We start from the raw sequence: 12184 nt of genomic DNA, 5'->3' as shown, positions 1-12184 counted from the left end.
ATAAGGCATGCACTCTACCCTTCCACACAAGCTCTTGGGCTCCCTTTCACTATGTATGTATGTATGTATGTATGTATGTATGTATGTATGTATTAAATGGAGACAGAGAGAAATTAAGAGGGGAGAAGGAGATAAAGAGGGAAAGAGAGCAGTGTGGGTGGGGGTTGGTGTCGGGGGCAGAAATAGCATAATGGTTATGCTAAGTGACTTTCGTGCCTGAGGCTCTGGAAGTTCCAGGTTCAATCCCCCTCACCACCAGAAGCCAGAGCTAAGCAGTGCTCTAGTAAAAAAAAAAAAAAAAAAAAAAAGACGGGGAGACAGAGAGACACCTGAAGCTCTGCTTCACCACTCAGGAAGCTTTCCCCCTGCAGATAGGAGACCAGGGGCTTGAACCTGGGTCCCTGCACACTGTAATGTGAGTCACCATCTGGCCTCTTCCTTTTCACTTTTTTTTTGTTTGTTTGTTTTGCCTCCAGGGATATCGCTGGGGCTCAGTGCCTGCACTACAAATCCACTACTCCTAGAGGCTATTTTTTCCCTTTTGTTGTCCTTATTGGTTATCGTTGTTGTGGTTATTATTATTGTTATTGCTGTCATTGTTGTTAGATAGGACAGAGAGAAATCGAGAAAGGAGGGGAAGACAGAGAGAGGGAAAGAAAGATAGACAACCCACATACCTATCAACATCTAATCTTTGATAAGGGAGCACAAAGTATTAAATGGAGAAAGGAAGCTCTCTTCAATAAATAGTGCTGGGAAAACTGGGTTGAAAGAGACTTCCGGAGGTGGAGCTACGAGCATGAAACATGCAGAAGAATGAAACTGAACCACTTTATCTCACCAGAAACAAAAATCAACTCCAAATGGATCAAGGACTTGGATGTTACACCAGAAACTAACAGATACTTAGAGGAAAACATTGGTGGAACACTTTCCCACCTAAACCTCAAGGACATCTTTGATGATACAAACCCAATTGCAAGGAAGACTAAAGCAGAAACAAATCAATGGGACTACATCAAATTGAAAAGCTTCTGCACAGCCAAAGAAACTATCACACAAACAAGGAGACCCCTCACAGAATGGGAGAAAATCTTCACATGCCATACATCAGACAAGAGACTAATCACCAAATATACAAAGAGCAAACTTAGCAACAAAAAAGCAAATGACCCCATCTAAAAATGGGCAGAGGATATGAACAAAACATTCACTTCAGAGGAGATCCAAAAGGCTAACAAACATATGAAAACCTGCTCCAGGCCACTGATTGTCAGAGAAATGCAAATAAAGACAACATTGAGATACCACCTCACCTCTGTGAGAATGGCATACATCAAAAAGGACAGCAGCAACAAATGCTGGAGAGGCTGTGGGGACAGAGGAACCCTTCTGCACTGCTGGTGGGAATGTAAATTGGTCCAGCCTCTCTGGAGAGCAGTCTGGAGGACTCTCACAAGGCTAGACATGGACCTTCCATATGATCCAGTAATTTCTCTCCTAGGGATATACCCCAAAGACTCTATAACACCCAACCAAAAAGATATTTGTACACCTATGTTCATAGCAGCACAATTTGTAATAGCTAAAACCTGGAAGCAACCCAGGTGCCCAACAACAGATGAGTGGCTGAGAAATCTGTGGTATATATACACAATGGAATACTACGCAGCTACTAAGAACAATGAACTCACCTTCTCTGACCCATCTTGGATGGAGCTAGAAGGAATTATGTTAAGTAAGCTGAATATGGGATGACCCCACTCATAAACAGAGTTGAGAAAGTTGAGAAAGAACAGAAAGGGAAACTCAAAGCAGGATTTGACTGAATTTGGAGTAGGGCACCAAAGTAAAAACCCTGGGTTGATGGTGAGGGTGGATGTTCGGCTTCATAGGGCTGAGGGGGGGGGGGCGGGATGGGACATAGATTTTTGGTGGTGGGAATGGTGTTTATGTACACTCCTATTAATTTGTAGTCATATAAATCACTATTTAATTAATATGAGAGAGAAAAAATTGATTGAATGTCTCAAACTTTTTAATGCACAGACCATAGGCTGAGTCTTTGATATGTTGACTCTCTTAAAAGCTTAGACCAGAGAGAAGAGAAGCAACCGGTGGCACAGCTATATACAAATAATGTCAAAGGACATAAATTATGGTGATGGTGGGTATGATACAGCAAATCCTAACAAAGGGATATTTCAAAGTTAACGCAATTGTCAAATAATGTGATTATAGCAATAACTATCTATTGCCTTCTTAACCCTAAGACAGTAGGAACCTCCCGCTTCCTCTATAGAGCCTCTATTTCCCCCAGTCCTGGAACCTCTACGGTAGGGCTCACTTTCCTACTGCTTCTCTCAATTTATACCAAATAATATTGTATCCATCAATCCCAACCTAATCAATGCAACGAGTACCACCTCAGCATGCTTCACTTCATACTGGTCCAGAGACGTCAGACGTGGATTGTCAACCCTTCAGCCTCATTACTAGGGTAAGACCTTTCCTTTCATAGGATTCTCTAATTTCACTCCAGGTGGTTCACTTCCTAACAAAGTCCCAAAACCTAGATATAGACCAGGTCCCGTGAGATAGAACATATGTTCACATGTATCCATAAATTAGGGCAAAATATATACCTGAAAACAAAAGTACACAATAGTTTTCAGTGAGTCAGTATCAAGTTCATAATGAAATACTGTCTACTTAGACTTAGATACCCTCCTCACCTACTTCCTATTACAGTTCTCTCACTCACTCCAAAGCTAACCTTATCAAATCAAGGACTGCAAAAGCTGAACAAGGGCAAGAGACTGCCATACTTTAAGGATGGCTCTTTAGTCACTATCAGGCCACTCCATCAGCAGGGCCCCTATTCAGGGAGTTCTGAGATTCCCAAACAGACATGATGGGCCTAGACTTCGAAAAAATCCCCCTCTCCATTGTTACTGGTCATTTCTATCAGGAACAACACAATAGACCCCTTTGTGGGCCCCATAAGACCTTGCCCTCAATGTGTATCAACAATGATAAAGAATGTTCCATCCAGACTGTTCTCCACAGAGGTTGGACCAATTGACATTCCCACCAGCAGTGTAGGAGGGTTCCTTTGACCCCACACCCTCTCCAGCATTTGCTGCTGTTACCTTTTCTGATGTATGACATTCTCACAGGAGTGAAGTGGTATCTCATTGTTGTCTTGATTTGCATTTCTCTGACAATCAGAGACTTGGAGCATTTTTTCATGTGTTTCTCGGCCTTTTGGATCTCTTCTGTGGTGAATATTCTGTCCAAGTCCTCCCCCCATTTTTGGATGGGGTTATTTGTTGTCTTGTTATTGAGTCTGGCAAGCTCTTTATATATGTTGGTTATTAAACTCTTATCTGATGTATGGCATGTAAAGATCTTCTCCCATTCTGTGAGGGGTCTCTTGGTTTGGGTAGTGGTTTCTTTTGCTGTGAAGAAGCTTTTTAATTTGATGTAGTCCCATAGGTTTATACTTGCCTTAGTCTTCCTTGTAATTGGATTCGTTTCATTGAAAATGTCTTTAAAATTTATGCGGAAAAAAGTTCTGCCAATATTTTCCTCTAAGTATTTGATAGTTTCTGGTCTAACATCCAAGTCCTTGATCCACTTGGAATTGACTTTTGTATTTGGTGAAATACAGTGATTCAGTTTCATTCTTCTGCATGTTTCAACCCATTGTTTCCAACACCATTTGTTGAAGAGACTCTGCTTTCCCCATGTAGTAGTCTGGGCCCCTTTGTCAAAGATTAGATGTCCATAGGTGTGGGGCCTCATTTCTGGGCTCTCAATTCTATTCCACTGGTCAGTGTGTCTGTTCATGTTCCAGTACCAAGCAGTTTTGATGACAATGACCCTATAATACAGTTTGAGATCTGGGAGGTATAATACAGGTATAGTACAGGTCCATGAAAGATGATGAATGACATAGTGGGGGTTGTACTGTTAAATGGGAATCTGGGGAATGTTATGCATGTACAAACTATTGTATTTACTGTTGAATGTAAAGCATTAATTCCCCAATAAAGAAATAAATTATTTAAAAAAAAAAGAATGTTCCATCCTCCGAAGGGAGGATGGACAACATACTCTATCTTACACCTGAAGGAGATGGGTCCTGAAATTGGGGCAGCTTGTCACGTTCCTACTCATGGCCACAGAATGTGAGCTCTGATCTACAGGGATGCAGAGGTCACATAGACTCCTAAGCTGAACATGGGCCCCAGATCACATCAAATCGATGGGGTTTACAATCAACAATATTTATACCCCTTTCCCATATTAGGGAGCTACTCTCTTCCCTGATCCAGGTTTCTGGTCTTTTTTCCAGCCATGACATCATCTCCCCAGACAATAACTTGGATCCACCTGCATATCAGATTTCAGGCTCAGGGGAAAAAAAGAAAAAAGAAAAGAAAAAACTAGTATAGCCACAGGTCCTTTGGAATATAAGTAAAATATGCCTACTACCTATCTACAAAACAGAGACCCCCCCCCCAACTCTTTATCTACACTGTTCTAGCCTATAGGTTCACGATTAGTCAACAATTTGTTTGGCTTTAAAAGTTAACTCTTTTCAGTCATCAGATTCCAGATGCTAGCATGATGCCAACTAGACTTCCCTGGACAGACAACTCCACCATCGTGTCCTGGAGCTCTGATTTCCCAGAATCCTGCCCCACTAGGGAAAGAGAGAGGCAGGATGGGAGTATGGATCGACCTGTCAACGCCCATGTTCAGAGGGGAAGCAATTATAGAAGCCAGACCTTCCACAATGACCTTGGGCCCCTACGCCAAGAGGGTTAATGAATAGGAAAGCTATCAAGGGAGGAGATGGGATACACAGTTCTGGTGGTGGGAATTGTGTGGAGTTGTACCCCTCTTATCCTATGGTTTTGCCAGTGTTTCCTTTTTATAAAAATAAAATAAAATAAAATAAAATAAAATAAAATAAAATAAAATAAAATGACAGACACCTCCAGACCTGCTTCACTGCTTGTGAAGTGACTCCCCTGCAGGTGGGGAGCCGGGGGCTCCAACCAGTATCCTTACAAAGGCTTTTCACCATGTGCCGCCCCCACTTTTTTTTTTTTTTACTGGAGCACTGCTTAGCTCTGGCTTATGATGATGCGGGGGATTGAACCTGAGACTTTGGAGCCTCACACTTGGCTGGAGAGTCTCTTTGCATAACCATTATGCTACCTACCTTTGCTCCTTTCACATTTATTATTATTATTATTATTATTATTAATTTATTGCTGGGGCTTGTTCCTGGATGCCATTTTTCCCATGTTGTGGTTTTTGTTGTTGTTTTATTATTGCTGTTGTTGGACAAGACAGAGAGAAATCCAGAGATGTGGGAAAGACAGAGAGGGGGAGATAGTCACCTACAGACCTACTTTACCGCCTGTGAAGCGACACTGCAGGTGGGGAGCCGGGGGCTAGAACCAGGATCCTTAAGCGGGTCCTTGTGCTTTGCTCCATGTGCGCTTAACCCGTTGCGCTACCGCCCACCACCCCTCCTTTCACATTTTTAATGGTATTTTTGGAAGCAAAAAGTGTTTTTTTAAAAATATTTATTGATTTATTAACTTTCGTTGCTCTTGTTTTATTGTTGTAATTATGATTGATGACGTTGTTGGATAGGACATTGAGAAATGGAGAGAGGAGGGGAAGACAGAGGGGGGAGAGAAAGGCAGACACCTGCAGACCTGCTTCACCACCTGTGAAGCGACTCCCTTGCAGGTGCGGAGCCCGGGGCTTGAACCGGGATCCTTACGTTGGTTCTTGCGCTTTGTTCCACGTGCGTTTAACCTGTTGCGCTACCGCCCAACTCCCCGGAAGCAAAAAGTTTTTAATATTGTAGGCCAATTTTTTTTTTTTTGCTTATGCTTTTGGTGTGTTTATGATGCTTATCTATCAAGGTCTTAAAAATGTAATCCTATATTTTTTTTTGTTTGTTGCCACCAGAATTATTGCTGGGGTTCAGTGTTGGCATTATGAATCCATCGCTCCTGATAGTCATTTTTTCCCCTTTCTCTTTTATTTGACTGGACAGAGAGAAATTGAGAAGGGTGGGGAAATGAAGAGGGAGAGATAAAGACACCTGCAGATAGGCTTCATCACTCATGAAGCATCCCCTCTGCAGGTGGGGAGTTGGGGGCTCCAAGCCCGTTCTTGAGCATGCGCACTTAACCTAGTGTGCCACCAACTGGTCCCTGCATCCCTTTGCTTTTATCCAGGGGGTTTATACTTTCTGACTCTTGCATTTACATTTGTGATCCATTCTGAATTGGTTTTTGTTTATATGATAAAAAGAGGGGGGTCCAATTTGATTAATATGCATGTAGCTATCCAATTATTTATTGTTTGTTCGAAAGAAATGATTTTCTGATTGGACTTCTTTAGCCTCTATCTCAAAAATCAATTAATCACAAATATGAAGGCTTATTTCTGGATTTCCCAATATCATTCTTTTTTTTTAACCAGAGCACTGCTCAGCTCTGGTTTATGGTGGTGTAGGGGATTGAACCGGGGACTTTGGAGCCTCAGGCATGAGATTTTCTTTGTATAACCACTATGCAATCTACTCCCACCCAATTTGTTTTTTCTTTCAACAATATTTTGTCAGGGAGATAGCGTCAAGAGTAGCACAACAAAAGGTCACATCTGAGACCCCAGAAGCCCCAGGTTCAATTCCTGGCACCACCATAAACCAGAACTGAACAGTGCTCTGAGGGAAAAAAATGCTTTGATTATTGTGGTTACCTTGAGTCCTTTCTTTCTTTGTTATTGTTATTATTATTTGTTTCATTTCATTTTTTTCTTTATCTATTGGACAGAGACGGAGCTCCAGTGGCGCAATCGGTTAGTGCGCGGTACTTATATGAACAGAGACAAGCCAGAAGTCAAAAGAAAAGGGGGAGATAGAGGACAGAGACAGAGAGACAGCTGCAGCCCTGCTTCACCAGTTGCAAAGCTTTCCCCCTGAAGGTGGAAACCAGGGTCTCAAACTCAAGCCCTTGCATATTGTAATGTGTGCACTCAACCAAGTGGGCTACCACCTGGCCCCGAGGCCATCATTTCTTGAAATTTATTTTCTGCCCCTGTCATAGCCAGTTAGGCTGGTGTAACAGAACACCAGAGGTTGGAAGGCTCAGATAACAAGCATTTCTTTTTCACAATAGTGGAGAACGGGAGGTCCCAAGTGAAAGCACTGGTAGACACTATGGTTTGGTGAGAGCAGCTTCCAGGCTTGCAGATGCCTGTAACAGAGCTCTGGTCTCTTTTCCTTTTACTTGTGTCCTTTTATAGGACACTACAAAATCCCACTCAGGAGGATTAGTTCTCTAGCTAAAGACCTAATTATGCTGGCCTAATTAACCCCCAGAGGCTCCACTTCCAAATGCCATGAGGTCAGTTAGACTTTAATCTATGAATTCTGGAGGGACACAAACATCAGTCCCGGGACCAGCTGGTGGCTCACCTGGTTAAGCACACATGTTACAAACATCAGTCCCTGGCATCAGCTCTCCTTATGCCAGAATTCCATTTACACGTTTGAATGTTTGTAACAGCCTGAAAGTAACGAGGCTATGCTTATTTATTAGCATTGTTTTTCTTCCCCTACTTCATCTCTATCATTTTTACCAGACCACTGCTCAGGGGGATAGCAAACAAGAACTGTAAAAATTTAAATCACAACTGGAGAAAAGTCAGTCAAGAGAAATCATCCAGAAATGACATGCAGGATGGAATTTGAAGACAGAACTCTTAAAATGCTGTTATAAACACGTTTTAGGATTTAAAGAAAGAGTGAACACAAAGATAAATGAAAGATATGGGTAAAGATAAATTCTGGAACTAAAATTGTATTTATTGATGAGAGTAAATGTATCCTAGGTTGGGGGGGGATGAGCTAAATGGTGGCACACTTGGTTCAGTGGACATATTAATGCACAAGAACCTGGGTTCAAGCCTCCACTCCCTGCCTTCAGGGGGGAAGCTTCACAAGCAGTGAGGCAGTGCTGCAGGTCTCTCTCTCTGTCCCACTCTATCTCCCCTTTCTCTTTCAACTTGTCTCCAGTAATAAATAAAACTTTTAAAAAAGAAAATGATTTATTTAAAATAAATAAATAGAAGTATACTAGATGGGGCTGGGGACATGTTATGCAAAAACTATTCATGGCTTATGGCTCCAAGGTCCCAAGTTCAATCCCCAGCACAACCATAGCCAGTGCTGAGCAGTGCTCTGGTTTAAAACAAAAAGTATACTAAAACAAAAGACCAGTGGTCCGGGAGGTGGTGCAGTGGATAAAGCATTGGACTCTCAAGCATGAGGTCCCAAGTTCAATCCCCAGCAGCACATGTACCAGAGTGATGTCTGATTCTTTCTCTCTCTCCACCTTTCTCATTAATGAATAAATTCTTTTTTAAAAAATTAGTAAATTTAAAGATGTAACTATAGGAGTCCAGAAATAACTCAACAGTAAACTGCATGCCTAACTATGTAAGGCCTTGGGTGTGACACCACATAGGAACCTTACCATGCGGGAGAGCCAAGGACAACACCAGGGAACTCCGTGGATGGAATCTATTTATGTCTCTCTCTCTCTCTCTCTCTCTTTGGATATAGAATGAAAAATTGAACCAGGGAGGAGGGTCAATGGCATTGTATAAGGAACTGGGTTCATTTTCCAGAACTGCATAGAAGAGAGGGAGGAAGGGAGAGTGGGAGAGAGAGAGAGAGAGAGAGAGAGAGACTCTGATATAGGCACAGGAAAAATAACACATTGTTTATTGGTCTTCACATTAATCATGCAAAACATTCAGGTAAGTTTTTTAAAGTTACATTTAAAAAAAGAAAAGAAAAACGATTTATTTGATGAGAGAGCAAGAATTGTGATGCTGGGGATTGAACTCAGGACTATATACTCAAGAGTCCAATGCTTTATCCACTGTGCCACCTCCCAGGCCATAACGCCCCACTTCAACTTTTAAAAGATTTTCCTTATTAACGAAGGGATGGGAGGAGGAGTGAGAGAGAACCAGATGTCATTTTAGTACCTGTGCTGCCAGGGGTCAAATTCGGGACCTCATTCTTAACAGCCGGACTAACCACTGTGCAACTTCCTGGACCACCATTCTCCTTTTCTTAAAGTTACTTTTCTCCTATATTCTCCTATAATACTGACTTCTGGAGCCGTATCATCTAACCTGTGAATAATGGAGTGTCTTGAGCTTTATCTTGGCCTCATTTATTTTTCAAATCACCTTATGGGGGAGGTATAATGACGTACAAGGCCATTGGTGTCATGTGAGTACAGATTCTTGTCTCCCCATGTGAGGTATAGGCACACCACAGCACTATTGCGCCCGTGCCCTCTCTAACCCCGCCCACATACCTACTCCCTCCAGTGCTTGGTTTGTTGTAACAGACCACAGCTGGTTCACGGTTCACCCTGTCGTTTCCCTCTCTCTTTTTTCAGGTTCACCTGTGGGATCATCTGATACTCATCCTTCTCGTTCTGACTTATCTCACTTAAGTTGCATCCAAGAAGTAGTGAAAGAGAAGATTTCATCATTTCTTATAGGTGGATAATATTTCAATTTAATTAAAAAATATATATCTACTTTCAGTAACAGAAGATGGCATGGGGAGGGAGAGAATCAGCATCACTTTGGTACATGGGATGCTGGGATCAACTTGGTACCTCATGCTTCTAAGTTCAGTAAACTACTCACTGTGCCAGCTTTTGGGCTGTACCACTATTTTCTTAAAGCCACCACTTGGGTATAAAATGCCTCACGAATATGTAGGTTCCCAATATTTTTGAATGAATAGATAATTGAGTAATATGGCATGATGTGATGTAACCTGAGATGAATATTACATCTAGTGAAAATTAGAGTAAGTATAAGATCCAGGTGCTTCCTCAAGTAGAAGTAGTTAGGAGGAAGGCCATTGTCGAATTACAGTTACTAGAAATTCATTTGCTAGTAGATCACAGGATGCAAGAGACAGTCTCTAGAGAGAAAATTTAATGGAGAAAAATCATAAATTGGGGCTGGTTTGTGGCATGTTTGGTTGAGCACATGTTACAGTGCACAAGTGCCCAGGTTCAAGCTCCCTATCCCCACCTGCATGGGGTCAGCTTTGTGGGTGGTGAAGCAATATTGCAGGTGTCCCTCTGTCTCTCTTCCTTCCTTTCTTCTTTTTATTTTTAAAGATTTTATTTATTTATGAGAAAGACAGGAGGAGAGAGCAAACCAGACATCACTCTGGCACATGTGCTGCAGGGGATCGAACTCGGGACTTCATGCTTGAGAGTCCAAAGCTTTATCACTGTGCCACCTCCTGGACCACTCACTGTCTCTCTTCCTTTCTATCTCCCCTTACCCTTTCAATTTCTGACTATCTCTATCCAATAAACAAATAAAGGTTAAACATTTTTAAAAAGAGAGCAAAAGCATAAATGGAAGTCAAACAACAAAAAAGAAAAATCATAAACTTTCTTTGCAAAGAAAATTTTTTTGTAGGTCAGGAAAGATGGGATTGGGGTAGAAGAGGAAAAAGGAGGACAAACTCATACAAATATATAAGATCATAAACTGGTTTCAAGCAAATCTAGAATAGTTTTTAAAGTGATGTATTTTATACTTATTTAGAAAAGTAAGTACATTACAGACACAATTCCATTTTTAAATTATTTTTTGGGGGGTCAGGTGGTTGTGCAGTGGGTTAAGTGCACATAGCACAAAGCACAAGGACCAGTGTAAGGATTCTTGTTCGAGCCCCCGGCTCCCCATTTGCAGGGGAGTCACCTCATAGGCAGTGAAACAGGTCTGCAGTTGTCTGTCTTTCTCTCCCCCTCTCTGTCCTCCCGTCCTCTCTCTATTTCTCTCTGTCCTATCCAACAACAATGAAAACAATAACAACAATAACAACAAAAACAATAAGCAACAAGAGCAACAAAAGGGAAAAATGGCCTTCAGGAGCAGTGGATTCTAGGGTAGGCACCAAGCCCCAGCAATAACCCTGGAGGCAACAATAAATAAACAATTAATTAATTAATTAATTAATTTTTTCTTTATATTACCTTCACATGCTGAAGTTGGTTGTCAACTGCTATGAGCTGATTAAGATTCTTCAATGTTTCTAAGTCTCTTATGTCATCAATATTATTATTGCTGATATTCAGTATAGAGAGTGATTTCTGTAAAAAAAATAGCTAAATTAAGTAATAGTTCAATTAAATATTCTATCTAATGGGACCAAATAAAGCTCAACTGGTAAAGTTCGCACTACCCTGCTCATGGGCCTGGTTCAAGCCTACAGCATCACACAGAAAAACCATGCAAAGAGGGAGCTAGTGGAGCAGTGTTATGGTATTTCTCTTTTCTCTTTCTTGCCCTCTCTGTCTTCCTTTCTATTTCTGCGATCCAAAGGGGGGGAAAAGTCTGCTGCAAGTGGTGGAATCATGCAGCCACAAAACCATGGTGAAACTGGCATCCAAAAAGTTAAATACAATATAATATAATATAAATAATTTATTAAGTATATATTTGGTTATACTTAGGAATCAGAAATCCTAATTAATGAAAATTAGGATTTATCAGTTCATAATAGTTGCTTTTCAGCAAAGATAATAAAAAATTATGAATAATGCTTTTTATCTTTTAAAATTTCATCCTTTAAAAATTTCTAAATTTTGTTAAAGATGTTTTTCATCTTTTAAAATATTATTTATTAGAGATAAAGAAAAATCAAGGGACCAAGAGGCGGCACACCAGATTAAATGTACATAGTACAGATTAAATGTACATAGTACTGATTAAATGTACATAGTACAGATTAAATGTACATAGTACAGATTAAATGTACATAGTACTGATTAAATGTACATAGTACTGATTAAATGTACATAGTACAGATTAAATGTACACAGTACAGATTAAATGTACATAGTACTGATTAAATGTACATAGTACAGATTAAATGTACATAGTACAGATTAAATGTACATAGTACTGATTAAATGTACATAGTACAGATTAAATGTACATAGTACTGATTAAATGTACATAGTACTGTGCACAAGGACCCAGGTTTGAGCCCCTGCTCCTCATCTGCAGGGAGGATACTTCACGAGCA

The 12184-nt window shown here is 40.8% G+C and overlaps 1 protein-coding gene across 1 annotated transcript in view; it reads right to left on the bottom strand.

Moving 5' to 3' along the window:
• Nucleotides 1–12184, bottom strand: part of PPP1R42 (protein phosphatase 1 regulatory subunit 42) — a 39650-nt gene that overhangs the window by 15135 nt on the left and 12331 nt on the right. The window contains exon 5 of the mRNA XM_007527098.2: nucleotides 11130–11246. Within this exon, the coding sequence (XP_007527160.2) occupies nucleotides 11130–11246 (117 nt within the window). The remainder of the gene's footprint in view (nucleotides 1–11129; nucleotides 11247–12184) is intronic.

The sequence above is a fragment of the Erinaceus europaeus genome, chromosome 1 (genome assembly GCF_950295315.1).
Source record: "Erinaceus europaeus chromosome 1, mEriEur2.1, whole genome shotgun sequence".
NCBI classification, from domain to species: Eukaryota; Metazoa; Chordata; class Mammalia; order Eulipotyphla; family Erinaceidae; genus Erinaceus; species Erinaceus europaeus.
The sequence above is the reverse complement of the archived record's forward strand: the minus strand, read 5'-3'. Positions and strand labels throughout refer to the sequence as shown.